Source organism: Conger conger, chromosome 8 (assembly GCF_963514075.1).
Source record: "Conger conger chromosome 8, fConCon1.1, whole genome shotgun sequence".
Taxonomy (NCBI): Eukaryota; Metazoa; Chordata; class Actinopteri; order Anguilliformes; family Congridae; genus Conger; species Conger conger.
Window position 1 is genome coordinate 21,312,522 of NC_083767.1, and position 14,478 is coordinate 21,326,999.

General features: G+C 42.7%; 1 protein-coding gene across 2 annotated transcripts in view; it reads left to right on the plus strand.

Moving 5' to 3' along the window:
- The first annotated feature begins 1,652 nt into the window (after positions 1-1,652).
- Positions 1,653-14,478, plus strand: part of LOC133135836 (gamma-aminobutyric acid receptor subunit gamma-1-like) — a 41,620-nt gene continuing 28,794 nt past the window's right edge. Inside the window, exons 1-2 of one of the 2 annotated variants that reach the window (XM_061253130.1) lie at positions 2,064-2,072; positions 2,334-2,377. In XM_061253130.1, coding sequence (XP_061109114.1) covers positions 2,355-2,377 — 23 coding nt within the window. In that variant the 5' untranslated portion in view covers positions 2,064-2,072; positions 2,334-2,354. Of the gene's footprint in view, positions 2,073-2,333; positions 2,378-14,478 lie in introns of both variants that reach the window. The other variant, XM_061253129.1, reaches the window with a different exon arrangement.

Below are 14,478 nucleotides of genomic sequence, written 5' to 3' on the forward strand. Positions count from 1 at the left end.
CACAACAAAGGACTACATTGGGAGAAAAAATGGAAGGTTTCAACTGGCCAAGTCAATAAACAGATCTTAACCCTTTGCCGTCGCCTGGGTTGGCGTCGGGGAAAAAAGCACTCCTCCAAATCAAACGTTAATAAAAACAGACATTTCTTAACGCATTTTCAATCTGAAAAATGTGTGTGAAAACTAAGATTCTCACCAAGCCAACAATAGCATTTCCGCATGACTCCTCCTCTTCTTCTAAAAGATGCACTCCATTCTTTGGTCAGTAACTTTCGTAACTCACAACACAGCATAAAAGTTTGGAGAGTTTCATAGAAAAACTGAGTTTTCTCTGAGAAATGTGGTGACGGCGCCGGGCAATAACACACCAGTAAAACGTTCTGTTCTAATTTGGTATTATAATGTTTTAGCTTGACGACTGCTTTAAGCAAGATCTTTATTTTTATTTTATTAGTCAGGGTACAGCTGAGCCCTTTGGCCAGGGTTAACGGCCAGCCCCACCCCTAGCTGTTCAACGAGGCCCATAGTCGAAGCAAAAGGGTAGGAGTAATTTAATAAGCCGCCTTGGCCTGCGTATTGTGTGAGTATCAAGTGGCATCTCTTATAATAATATTTTTTTTTTGTATCTTCACTTAACTGATTGCCTGGACCTTGTACTGTTGTTTGCATCTCTCTATTGTTATAAAAGAAGCGGTGCGTTACAGTACTATTGCGCGTCTATACGTAGTTACGCTAGTTGTAGTTTAATACTTGGCCCAGTTTCATTTTACAATTTCTGCTTATAATTATACGAATGTAAATTATAAATATAAGACTGTTTCATGGTTTGCTCGGCAGACTAAAGTTATGAATTAAAAACTAAGTGGGGGATCAGCTGAAATATCCGTAGACCCCTGACGGTTAACCCAACTGAGCATGGGGACTTTTTCTATAGACCGAGGGATGTTTTCCTTCAACTTCGGGCCGTGAGCAGCAGTTAACGTTGTTAATGAGAGGTCAGAGGATAAGAGCCAGACTGACTGAAACTGTCAGGAAGGTGACGCAATAACTATGCATTACAACAGTGGTATGTGGAAGAGCATCTCTGAGCACACAACGCATCAAACCTCTAAGTGGATAGGCTACAGCAGCAGGGGACTTAATAAATATAAAAAATAAGTCTAATAAATACCGAATGAAGTGCTCACTGAGTGTAATTGATCAAGTAGGGGGGTAACTGGAAAATAAAAAATAAACCAAAAGAATTGAGATTGCATGTCAGACATAAGAATATGTATACGAAATGTTTATACAAGGAAGTTTAGGCTACATTTATGGAAATGGAAAACAAAGTTGATTCAGTCAATGGCAAGTGCTGAAGTCCCTTTGTGAAAGGTTCCACTAGCTGACTCTAGCCGACCAGTCTGGAATGCAAATGGCGATCTCCATGGTTACATCTTATTCAAGTATTCCGTTTATTTCCCCCCTGGCCTCAATCCTATGTGCCTCTGAATAACAATTACCTCTTATTATTATTCTGCCTTTTCTGATATTCCGGAGGTCTGAATTACCCTTAACGCATTAGATTTTCCCATGTGTAACAAGGAGCATTTTTTTCTTATACGTCAATATATAGGATAAATGTCGGAATCATTGACCCTTGTGATGTATGGTTTTGTTTCTTTCTGGAATTTTAGGGACAGCGCTCGACGTGTTGCGTCCGGTCGCGTCTGCAAGCAACAGGAACCTTTGGAGTAGCAAGACTGTCCCGACACCGATACACGCTTTTTCGCAATATTGGAGCGTGATACTGGAAAGAATAGTATATGCAACGGTCAAGTGCACTGATTGGTACACTGCTCGATCAATTTCCAGTTCTTCACAGACCGTCTGTGCTTTGCACACAATAACGCCGAAACACTTAACGAAGTAGAAAAGGAATTGGATTTCATCCAATCTTTGTCTTTTTATCGCCTCATATTTCCAGTAATTAGGTTGAACATGGACATAAGTCGCTCATCTGTGTCCAAGCCGCTTCATGTCGGAGGGAGGGTGATGTTTATTTGGATAGTAATAACGTGCCACGGAGTCTGGTAAGTTTGTGCTGGGTTCATTGAAAATTAATGAATAAGATACATAATTTGATAGCCTATTGCAGCAACTGAATACGATTGCAGGGACTTTGTCATCGACAACGATTATATTCATTATAATAAGATGTCAATGTATGTAATGTATGTACCATATATTTGTATGTGAGGATTTAAGGGATAGGCTCGAACGCACGATACATGATGCAAGGAGTTTCCTGGTTAACCCCGTATTGACGCGACTTGTAAAACAATGTATTTCAGCATCTACAAGGACAGTTACAGATGCAAGATCAAGTTGAAATCGTGTACGTGTGTGAGTCATTTTATCAATACACTGTTTGCTTTCTGCATCACTGTACTGTAATGTCCCCGGAAGAACACGTTTGGAAATTGCAGTGTATTTAAAGTCCTGTAAATTGCTGTGTCATTATTCATGTTGGCTACTAATTTAGGTGAGTTTGGGTACAATAGAAACGTTTGTAAATGAATGGACACAGTTTCTCCAAATGAATCGTTCTCATTATTGTGACATTCATACGTATGTTTATGCTAACCACAGCATAAACAAAAGCACCGCCTGCACACACGTGCGCACTGAAACAGTAACCGGTGCGGCTTTTGAGTCGCTGCAGAGTTCGAGTCTTAACATGTCTTTGTTTCCGTTTTGTTTCTGTCCCACTCTTGATTGTTGAAGCTCCTAGTATCTGTATGGCACTGCCCAAAATGAACGAATGAATGAATGGAAAATACAACATATGAGCAAGTAAAATTTCCTTTTTAAGGTGCTGCACTATTTAAAATACTGTTTTATCAGACTATTTCCCAGGTGTTGCACAAGTGGGAGGACCCTTGCTCCCACACAGAAAATAAATAAAATGCGCTTGTCCTATACGTTGCTCAGACATTTATTTGAGGCAGTTTTATTTGGAGAATCCTAGTCTCCTTGTCCCATTGGGGGCAACTGGTTGGCTTCCATGTTCCCAAATCAATTTGTCTTCCAAAAGCAACTTTTTTTCTAAGGTTGTCTCCAATCCTATTCTTACGCAAGCACATATCCACTTAATCTTAGTAGGAGCAGGGTGCACGGTGAGTGTAATCTCAGTATGAGCAGGGTGCATGGTATATTAACAGCCTCTAAGGGCAGTGCAACAGTTCTACTGTATATATATCCTCTTTATGACCAGAGACCTACCAATTCAGTATCTGGTCCTAATCTCAAGAAATTTACAAAACATTCAATAAATATAACATAATATTATGTTAGTGTTACTAGGTTTGAGACGGGTGCGTGGGGGTTGGACCCAAAATGCACGACTCAGAAACAATAGTAATATAAAGACCCCTCAGGGCTTTATTCGGGACGAATCCCAGGAGAGTAGTCAACACAAGCAAAGTCCATACACGTAGATCCAGCCAAACAAAAGGTAAACAAACAAAAAGCACGGTGCCGAGGGAAGAGGCAAACTCGTAGTCGGTAGACGTGCAGGGAGGTCCGGTAGCAGGAGAGCTGTCAGCGGGGCAGATGAACAGACGGACGGCAGGCAGAGGCGTAGTCGTGGATGAAGCGGGAGTCGAAACCATGAAACAATCAGCGGAGCAAAAGTACAAAAACGGTAGGCAAGGACGAAGTCAAAAAACAAACGATGGTCACAAAACAGAAATCAATAAACAATGGTCGGTAAACAGGCGTGGATCGTAACGTGTAATCAAACAGTAAATAATGCTCAAGAGTTGCGTGGTAAACAGAGGCAGGCAATTTCGCAGTGAACAGTTGCGCGACTGGGCTATAAATGCAGGTGTAGACAGGTGTAGACAATTAGTTAGAGCGTAGCAAGGAAATGGAAAACAGGTGCGATGGATGACAAGTTTAACAAGGAGATTAGTAATCGTTAGTAATAAACCTATCCTGCCCTAGCATTAGTAAATTAGTAAATGACATGCACGAGAAACGTAAGGTAACATGAACACATGATTAGTCTTGTTAGTTTCTACCCAATCCTGATCTAGCGTTAGTAGTTTTAGTAAATAGACAAATAGAAACATTAGGGGAGTGAAGGACAGAACGAGAGAGAGAGAGAGAGAGAAAAGGCGGAACGCAAGGTTTGCGGAAAAACATGTAAAAGTGTATGCATAACAACGACCAGTTAACGTAACAATAGACATAAATCGAAACATAACACAAAGCGAAACTAAGACGATAATCACTCAACATAACCAGGTAATATAATCGTAACGAAACATAACTAGACATGACGAGAAAATAAATCGTAACAAGAAATAACCTAAACAACATGACGAACCTAGACTAACATAATACATGATAAGACACTACGTGACTAAGACAACATGAAAAAACATAAATCAACATAAAACATGGTGAGACAGACCTGAAACGTGACAAGGTTGTCATCTTCAGGTGGTCATTTAGATTATTTGGCCAGGCAACAACGAAAATGTTGTAAAATGTTCGTAAACAAGGGTGTAGTTTAATTTTGAGAACGGGAGGGAGGGTTGGAATACAATTACAGCATCCAATTCTTGTAGGGTGGACCAGGGCCATTACCCTGTGAAAAAAAACAATAACTTAAAAATTTAGATTTAGATTTTATTATGAGAATTTGTATGATGAACTAGAGAGAATCTTCAGTAGGCTACAGTAGAATAGAATGCACAGGGTCAGGCAGCAGTGCCAGTTATGCCTAGGATAGAACTGTCTAGGCCCAATATGATTAGCAGGTGCAATGAAACATCCCATACATTTTTCATTTTTATATATTTTTTGTTACTATTGTTCTTTAGTACATTTCCTGTTCGTTGACTTTCTTTATTTGTGTGCAGAATATGATATGATTTTACCTCTTAATACTGCTTTTCCCGTTTCCCAAAGTAGTGATGGTGCTATTTCCGGTGAATCATTTATTTCAAGGAAGGATGCCCACTGTCTTTTAATATAATTATCAAAGTCGGCGTCATCAAGTAAGGATGTATTAAATCGGCATCTGTAAGATGGTTTGCGAGAATGGTTAATATTTCAAGTGAGGGAGACGGGAGCATGATCACTAATGGTAATGGGGCGTATTAGTATGTCTGAGATTTGGGAAATAATTGAGTTACTGGTTAAAAAGAAGTCAATACGAGAGAAAGAGTAATGAAGCAATAAAAATTCTCTAGCGGTCGGGTGTTTTAATCGCCAACCATCGCCAGGACCAAAATCTATTCTATTATTTCTGTGGATTGGCAGTTACATGTCCTGTTTGAATTGTTAGACCTGTCTAATGATTGGTTCATGACTGGATTGAAATCTCAATATTTTATTAAACTGTGGTGTATATATCGTAGTCAGATTCTGATATATTATTATATTCTATATCTGCTTGCAACTTGTTTATGTGATTAAAGGTACAGTAGGTAAGATTTTTGTGTTCAAACATTGTTACAAGACCATTGGTACATTTCGAGTTTTCACTGTATTGTATTCTGTCTAAATTGTTAGTGTTTCTGTGTGTTTGTTACCTCTGTGCATTACTTGATTGATTTCTATTATGACCTGTTTCATCCCCAACTTCCACGTTTAGATTCTCCTGTCTGTTTTATTTTGACCCGCAGTGTATCGACCTGTTTTTGTATATCGACTTTCGTTTCTGGATACTGGTTTTTATCTGTTTAGCCCGCCTGTTATCGACCCTTCGCCTGTGACCATGATTACGTTTTGGATTATCCCTGATATACCTGTTAGCTGGAGTTTTGACCCATACCTGGACTTTGTACTATGAACTGCCTTATCCCTGCTGATTCTGTTTGCTGGCTATTGATACTCACCTGTCTGACCTGCATCTTTATAATAAAGACTTTTATTAAAAACTCTACACCTTGGTCTCGCATCTGGGTCACTTGTTCTACGGACCTGATAACCATTGTAAATCCCTTCCTATTGTTGAAAAAGGCTCACTGACATGTTGACTCACCCTCTGCCTGTGTTTATAGTCCTTCAATTCTGGTTTCAAAATATACAGTTGACGGGCCGTCACTCTGTGCCAAAACATTGTACAGCTGTACAATAAGTCAAGCTCATTGGTTGAAAATTGGCTCTAATTGCCACAGCCAATGGCATGGGGGCTTATTCTGACTGTTTGCTTGTAGCTGCCCAAATTGCACTCCAGACAAGCTATCACTGAAGCTTATTATCCAAGCGAAGTCTTTTGCCTGTCCATCATTCCATGAATGTCCCAAGTTATGAACTTAAGTGAATTCATGGTAGATATGGGAGTCTTTAGTTTGAATGGTTTTTGTTTTTTGTACGCGTGTGTGTGTATGTATGGGCATATGCACATATGTGTCTGGCTATTTTTGTGTGTAGATGGGTCGGCACCATCGGTGTGGACCATGAGTGGAATGTTTGTGTATATTTGTGTGTGTGTGTGTGTGTGTGTGTGTGTATAGAGAAGTGTGAGAACAGTAGCAGCAGTGTGTGTGTATGTGTGTGTGTTTGTGCATGTACATGTGCTTGTGCATAAGAGAATTGGTGGATATGTTGTCGAGGACCCAGCCCTAGGCCCCCCTGATGAGAGATTGACAGGGATGGGTTAGGCAGGAATGCATTGTTAACCCCTCGCACACGCCATTGAGGTGGTAGCAAGAACGCCCATAAGAGGAAAAATATGCGGTTCAGAGCTAATGAGCAGCCCTAATTGTCAGCAGAGGAGTCTGAAGTCAGGGGACTTAGATTTAGAGTACTAAGGAGCAAGGTTAAAGGTCTGACTGAGGCCATGCATAGAATGAGTTCCAGCATGACCTTGGAGGAGATTCAACATGCTGAGCGAGCAGTCGGGGGAATACCCCAACCCTACAGTGGAGGAGCATAAGGCCTGGTTAAAGCAAAAAATGAGGAAAACAATATCGCAATTTATACAATTTATTGGATAGATTCAAAGGACTGACTGTAGAGGAGTTGGGTGATGAATTACACTCGGCTATTAATTGGATGTCCTTTGTAGATTTCTTAAGGCGCCACAAGAAAGTGCACCTGAAGAATGTATTGAGATGGTGGAAACTCCCTATTGGAGGGGTATATGACGTCAAAGTTTGGAGAGAGTCCAAGGAGAGATTATGACAGGGAGACAAATAACAGTGATGAATAGGCTCATTAAAAAAGTTGCATAAGAGCTAGTGTGTTCCCATTCGTACTTCTGTACAAGTTTCAGGATATATAAGGAGTGAGCTTTTAGACGTTAGAAAGCAGAAAGAAGAAAAAGAAGCAAAGAAGCCTCTTAGAATTTCGCTTCACAAGATATCTATGGGCTGTTGAAGAAAGAGCAACACAGGACAGCTATAATCAAGCTGCAGTGGCGCACTCCCTCTGCGCGCCACTCCAGGATCTGGATATTTACATTTTACATTTACATTATTGGCATTTGGCAGACGCTCTTATCCAGAGCGACGTACAACAAAGTGCATACCCATAACCAGGGATAAGTTCGCTGAAAGACCCTAGAGGTAAGTACAATTTCAACTGCTACCTGTACAACAAAGATAAGGACAAGGGCCATTTTTTTTTGAACAAACAAACAAACAGAGCAAAAGTCACCAAAGTTAACTATCCAAACACTGCTTACCTAGCCAACTAAAATACTGATACACAAGTCACAGAGACAACAATTAAGGTTCACAGGGAGGTAGGGAGGGATGGGGAGAGGTGCTGTTTGAAGAGGTGTGTCTTCAGCTTGCGCTTGAAGGTGGGGAGGGATTCTATAGTTCTGACCTCAACGGGGAGTTCGTTCCACCACCGTGGAGCCAGAACAGACAGTAGTCGTGAGCGTGAGGTGGAGGTTCTGAGAGGGGGAGGTGCCAAGCGGCCTGTGGAGGCTGAACGAAGAGGTCTGGCAGGGGTGTAGGGTCTGATGATTTTTTGCAGATAAGCTGGGGAAGACCCTTTAACTGCTTGGAAGGCTAGCACCAATGTTTTGAATTTGATGCGAGCCATGACAGGCAGCCAGTGGAGGGAAGTAAGCAGGGGGGTGACGTGTGAGTATTTGGGAAGGTTGAAGACCAGACGAGCTGCTGCATTCTGGATGAGTTGGAGGGGTCTGATGGCAGACGCTGGGAGGCCAGCCAAGAGGGAATTGCAGTAGTCCAGGCGGGACAGAACCATCGCTTGGACCAGGAGCTGGGTCGAGTAGGGGGTGAGAAAGGGGCGGATTCTCCGTATGTTGTATAGGAAGAACCTGCAAGACCGGGTCACCGCCGCAATGTTCTCGGAAAGGGACAGTCTGCTGTCCATCACCACGCCGAGGTTCCTTGCACTGGGTGACGGCGTGAGTGTGGTATCCCCGAGGGAAATGGAGAGATCCAGATGGGGAGAGGTATTAGCAGGGATGAATATCATTTCAGTTTTACCTGGGTTGAGCTTTAGATGGTGGTTGTCCATCCAGCTCTGGATGTCCCTCAGGCAAGCAGAGATACGGGCTGAAACCTGCGTATCAGACGGCGGGAACGAGACGAAGAGTTGGGTATCGTCCGCATAGCAGTGGTAGGATAGCCCATGTGCAGTGATCACAGGGCCAAGGGAGCGAGTGTAGAGAGAAAAAAGAAGCGGGCCAAGGACTGAGCCCTGGGGAACTCCTGTGGCGAGGGGCCGAGGTGTCGATACCGAACCAGCCCAGGCAACCTGGAAGGAGCGACCAGAGAGGTAGGACTCAATCCAGTCCAGGGCTGTGCCACAGATGCCCGTTGCTGACAGGGCAGACAGGAGGATGGAGTGATCCACAGTGTCGAAGGCAGGAAAGAGATCTAGAAGAATGAGGACAGAGGAGAGGGAGGCTGCTCGTGCGGCATGAAGTGACTCACTGACGGAGAGGAGCGCAGTCTCTGTCGAGTGGCCCGATCTGAAGCCAGACTGATGGGGGTCTAGCAGGTTGTTGTTAGAAAAGAAGGAAGAAAGTTGAGTAGAAGCGGCTCGTTCTATAGTTTTAGAAAGGAAAGGAAGAAGAGATACCGGGCGGTAGTTCTGGATGATGGAGGGGTCCAGGGTAGGCTTTTTTAGCAGCGGAGTGATGTGGGCCCTCTTGGAGGATGCCGGAAAACAGCCGGAAGACAGGGAGGAGTTGACAAGGGAGGTGACAAATGGGAGAATGTCAGGTGTGATAGTTTGGAGAAGAGAAGAGGGGATAGGGTCAAGGGCACAGGTTGTAGGGCGGTGGCAGAGCAGGAGTTGAGAAACATCAGAGTCTGTAAGGGGGGAGAAAGTGGAAAAGGAAGGGATGGGCCTAGAGGGGGGGAAGGGCACAGTGAGGGGGGCGGCGGTTGTAAAGGATCTGCGGATGACTGCGACCTTCTCATCGAAGAAATCAGCAAAGTCATCAGCAGCGAAGGAGGACTGAGGAGGAGGAGGCGGTGCGTTGAGGAGAGAGGAGAAAATGGAGAACAGTTTCCGGGGGTTAGAAGCAGAGTTCTGAATTTGCGTTTGATAGTATTTTGCTTTGGGGAACGGAGTGATGTACAAGGTGCGGACTCAGCCCAAGAGTTGTGGCGGCGGGACTGATGGCGAAGAGGTGTTCATGCGCATCCCTCATCGTACAGAAAACATGGTGAAAGAGTTAAAGTGCTTTTATGACATGCTTGGAGCCGTGAACTGCACCTGGCGGCCAACAGACGGGACACGGGGTCCCTCCACGCTACAGAACACCTTCCTGCTGGACCCACGCAGGAACCTGAAGCCTCCCCCCCCCTAACCTCAGTGTCAGTGAGGAGAGACGCATGCTGCGGCTGCACTGCAAACCCCCCGACGTGTTCGAAGACATATCAGTGAACATCCCATACAGCAGGCAGTCGCGGTACGAAGTGCAGGTGAAGGCTGTCACCAAGGACATCTACGGCATTGGAGCCAGTGACTGGAGCAAAGTCACGTCTTTCGAAAGTCTGGGTCCTGATCCTGCCCCTGATTCCCAAACCAATGCAGCTGTTCAAAGAGCTCATCAACAGCAAGGAGGAGTGATCAAATCCCGTGGAAAACGAGATGGCTATATTTAGGGCATGGGTGGTAATTATAATCTATATTACTTGTAAAAGTAGGAAAAGTAGTACATAGAAATTTAAAAGTTATAAGTTTCCTTTCATTTTTATGTCTTTTATTTTTCAGTAAGATACTATATAAGGTAGAAATAAAGTAGAAAAGTTTAGTGGTGTTAGTACCCATTGTATTAATGGAAGTTCAGTAGCTTTTATCTCCGTGAAGGGGGAGCCATAGGATAAGGTAAAGGCCAAAGAGGATGGATATTTGAGGGGTGTACCTTGAATTTAACATCTGGTGGAAAAGTGAATTAGAAAGAGCAAAAGGGGTTATATGAACCTTCAATGTATGTGATTAGCAAACTGAAAGATGATATTTAACCTGTCAGCTGTATAACTCTATTCTTTTGATTCTTTTGATTATAATAAAGTATATCTGACTATAATCGTATGTGAGAAAGGTTATTTTAGAGGAATACAGTGAATACAGGAAATCATATACCAGATTTGCATCACACCCCTTCACTTCGAGACTGGGCTGGAAATTCAGTAGAACTTACCAGGGCTCCAGGACGTTCAGAGTACTTAAAAGAAAAGAGAATTCGTCCCCGAGACACCTCCTCGTGGGGTACTGCTCGTGGGAACGTGAGGTCTGAGCTCGGCAAGGGGTCCGTAGCTCACGACAATGTGTCCTGGATATGTGATGGGGGTTTTGGAGGAGGGGGGCTGGTATGAAAAAACAAACAAACATACAAAAACAGAGTTGACATAAAACAGAAAAGACATAAAATATAACAGTATAAACTTGAATTAAAGTCCTCGGGAAACCAAAATGCATTTTTATTAGCCCACTCCAGAAGCAGCGATGCAAAGAGGGTGGTCAAGGGGTTGAGAGAGAAAGAGATTATCTTGGGAGGATGGGAAGAGAGGGGGACTAGAATAGGCAGGGGGTTATTTTTTTTGTCACGGCTTTTCTTCCTTCTTGGATGTTTTGTTTTCTGATTGGGAGTAGTATTTTGCGTCTTAACATGTATGTTCAAATTTTGCCACAATGGCTCATGGCCGTTTGTTTGTGGGGTTTTAGGTCCAATGCGGTGTACTCGGTGGAATGTAATGTCCTTTACGGTGTTTTTGAGGTGAGTGGACATAAAGTCCTTTATCAACAGTCCTGGGTTGTCGTCCTGAGATCGCTCTGGGATGCCGAAGAAAACGTGATTGTAGATCGAATATGGTTCCTTTCATGTCCTTTAGCAACGGAGGAGAGTTGGGTTATTAGGAGGTTAACATTGTGTTGGAGGGATTTGTTTTCTTTAGATATTGTGGCTAACTGTTCCTGGCTGAACTCTAGGCTTTCATGTAGCTGCTGGAATTCCCAGTGAAGCACTTCGACAAGAGCTATTCTTGCATCTAGTCTAGAGAGTTTATTGTCAATGGAAAGTAAAATGTCACTGACCTCAGTACAGCATGATTTGTCTGAAGAGTTGTGAATGGAGTCGGATTGTCGGCATCTCTTGCTGGTTGGTGTAGAAGTAAAGTCGTCCTTGTTGCCTTTTTTCGTGTCACTCATGGTGCAGAGTCAGTCAAAGCACGTTGTTTATGAGTACGTTCGTTCATGAGCACTCCAAGTGCTCTCTGGTCGTCAGGAAATTCAGAGCGCTGGACACTCACAATAATAATGATAATTATTAATAATGAAACCCAGTCAAAATCTTTGAGGATGATGCAGTTTGTATTAGTTTTAATTGACCAAGAGGGCTGTCGTAAAAATATGTGACCGACAGGATTGGAAGTAAAATAGGTGGCTTATACGATTGAGAAATCAACATCACATTGTATTGAACGGCAAGATACCGCTCATTTTGCTCCCACAAAAGTAGTCAGCCTTTACCAGTGCAGTAGTCGGATATATATAGCCGGCGCCCGGCTCTTGTGGAACTGCACGTGTGTACCACGTGTGTGAAGCAGTGTCTATGAACGCCCCAAAAAAAGCTATAACGGTTATTTTTTTCAAAGTTTTCATTGGATGGGCAGATGATTCCTCTGGGTGGGCAAGGCTTATCTCTGGGTGGGCAATGCCTACCCCAGCCCACCCGTAGACTCACCCCTTATTTGACATGAGACATTTACTTACTTCGAAATACTTTCATTTATTTTCTGCTGGGTCTCAAGGGGACATAGGCAAAGCAGCTTCTCATTGTATGGCCATTGATCTACGTTTGGGGTTCAGATAAAAAGATCAGATAAGATAATCGAATACGGGACAAGAGTTAAGCATTTCACCTTTTCATTCCTGTTATTTACACCTAGATGTGTTAGAACTACTTAGAACATAGCACCTTTGGACCACCCAATTTTTAGATGAGCAAACGTATTGGAACAGAGAGTATTTAAGTAAATTAAGTAAATAACACTTAATATTTTTTAGCATATCCCTTGCTTGCAATAACTGTATCAAGCCAGCAACCCGTTGACATCACCAAACTGTAGCATTCTTATTTTGTGATGCTTTCCAGGATTTTACTGCAGCCTTTTTGAGTTGTTATTTGTTTTGGGGGGTTTTTCCCTTCAATCTTCTCGTCAGGAGGTAAAATGCATGCTCAATTGGGTTAAGGTGATTGACCTGGCCAGACCTGGCCAGTCTAAAACCTTCCACATTTTCTCCCTAATGAAGTCCTTTATTGTGTTGCTCCCAAATAGTTTGGACGCATTTCTCCGTAAATTGGTGACAGAATGTTTTTGTAGACTTCTGAATTCATCCTGCTGCTACCATCATGAGTTACATGATCAATAAAGATTTGTGAGCCCACTCCAGAAGCAGCCATGCAAGCTCAAGCCATGACACTTCCTCCACGGGCTTTACAGATGAGCTCATATGTTTTGGATCATGAGCAGATCCCTTCTTTCTCCATATTTTGGCCTTTCCATCACTTTTTGGCCTTTGTAATCTCACCTTCCGATTCTTACGACTGATGAGTGGTTTGCATCTTGCGGTATAGCCTCTATATTGCTGCTCTCTAAATGTTCTTTGAATGGTTGATTGAGATACCTTCACCTCTGCCGTGTGGAGATTGTTTGTGATGTCACTGACTGATGTTTTGGGGGTTTTCTTCACAGCTCTCACAATGATTCTGTCATCAACTGCTGTTGTTTTCCTCGGTCAACCTGTTTAACCCTCTGGGGTCGGCGGTGTTGCTAGGGACAAGATCAGATCAATTTTTCTTTCTATTTGGATGATTCACTGTGTGAGATTTTACCATACAGATGCAACAAAGATATTGACAGAAATCTATTGACACATAATATTACTCGTTTTAAATTTGATGAATAAGACCACTGCAATTTCTTAAATCTTTACTTAATTATTAAATATTATTAAATATTATTAATATGTGAATTTCCTGCAATAATTATTCTCTGGCAGGGGAGGGGCGATGCCATGCGCTAGAACGCCAACTGTAAAGTTGTTACGGCGGGGAGGACAGAGGAACCAGAAGCAGACACAGGGGTGTGGAAAATGGCAAGTTTACTCACAGGTGATGGGGCAGACAGAGCATAGTCACAAAAACAAGCCAAGGTCAAAATCCAGGGGGTCAGTCCAAACAGGCAGAGGTACAGAATTCTACAAAACACAAAGAATAGTCCAGGGAAGCAGGCAGGGGTCAAAACAGGAAAACCAGATAAGCAGATAACCAAGGGCAAGGACTCAAGGGCAAGGGCAAGGGCAACGGCAAGGGCAGTGATAGTTAAGAGACAGGTGCGAACACTTCGCTGAAACTAAACGAGTAATCAGGGATAGCATAGGAAGGCGGAGTTATAGAACAGCGCAGAAATGCTAAGAGATGCGTTAGTGAGTTAGTAACATGAATATTTCTAAACTACCCAATAAAAGTGATTGTTAGTTAGTTAGACAGACAGTAAGTGTATTAATCGGATTAATACTGTACAAAACCTAGATTAGTAGTAGTTAGTAAGAATCGTGCTTTACAACATTTAACTATCAAGAAAAAGCAGGAAGTAAGAATCGCGAGTTTGGAAAAAATGTTGAACCCCGAAAACTACCGTAACCACCCGAATAGTGGGGCACGCAGACAGGGGAGTGACTAGACTGATAAACATTCAGACGTAGACATAACAGGGGAGGACGAGTGCAAAGACTAATGAAAATAAACAGAACCAGACATGAAATATGAAAAATAATAAATTACAAGAATAAATAATACTAAACAATGATACACTAACACACAGAACACAGGAACATAACAAAAGTACAATACAATGACATACAGAAACATAGGCTATCATTTATTTAAAAAAGATTTCATCACGGAACACGTTTCATTACAGAAAATGGCGCGGATGATTGGACGTCATGAGTAAGTGCATTTCTTCTGTGTTTACTGTA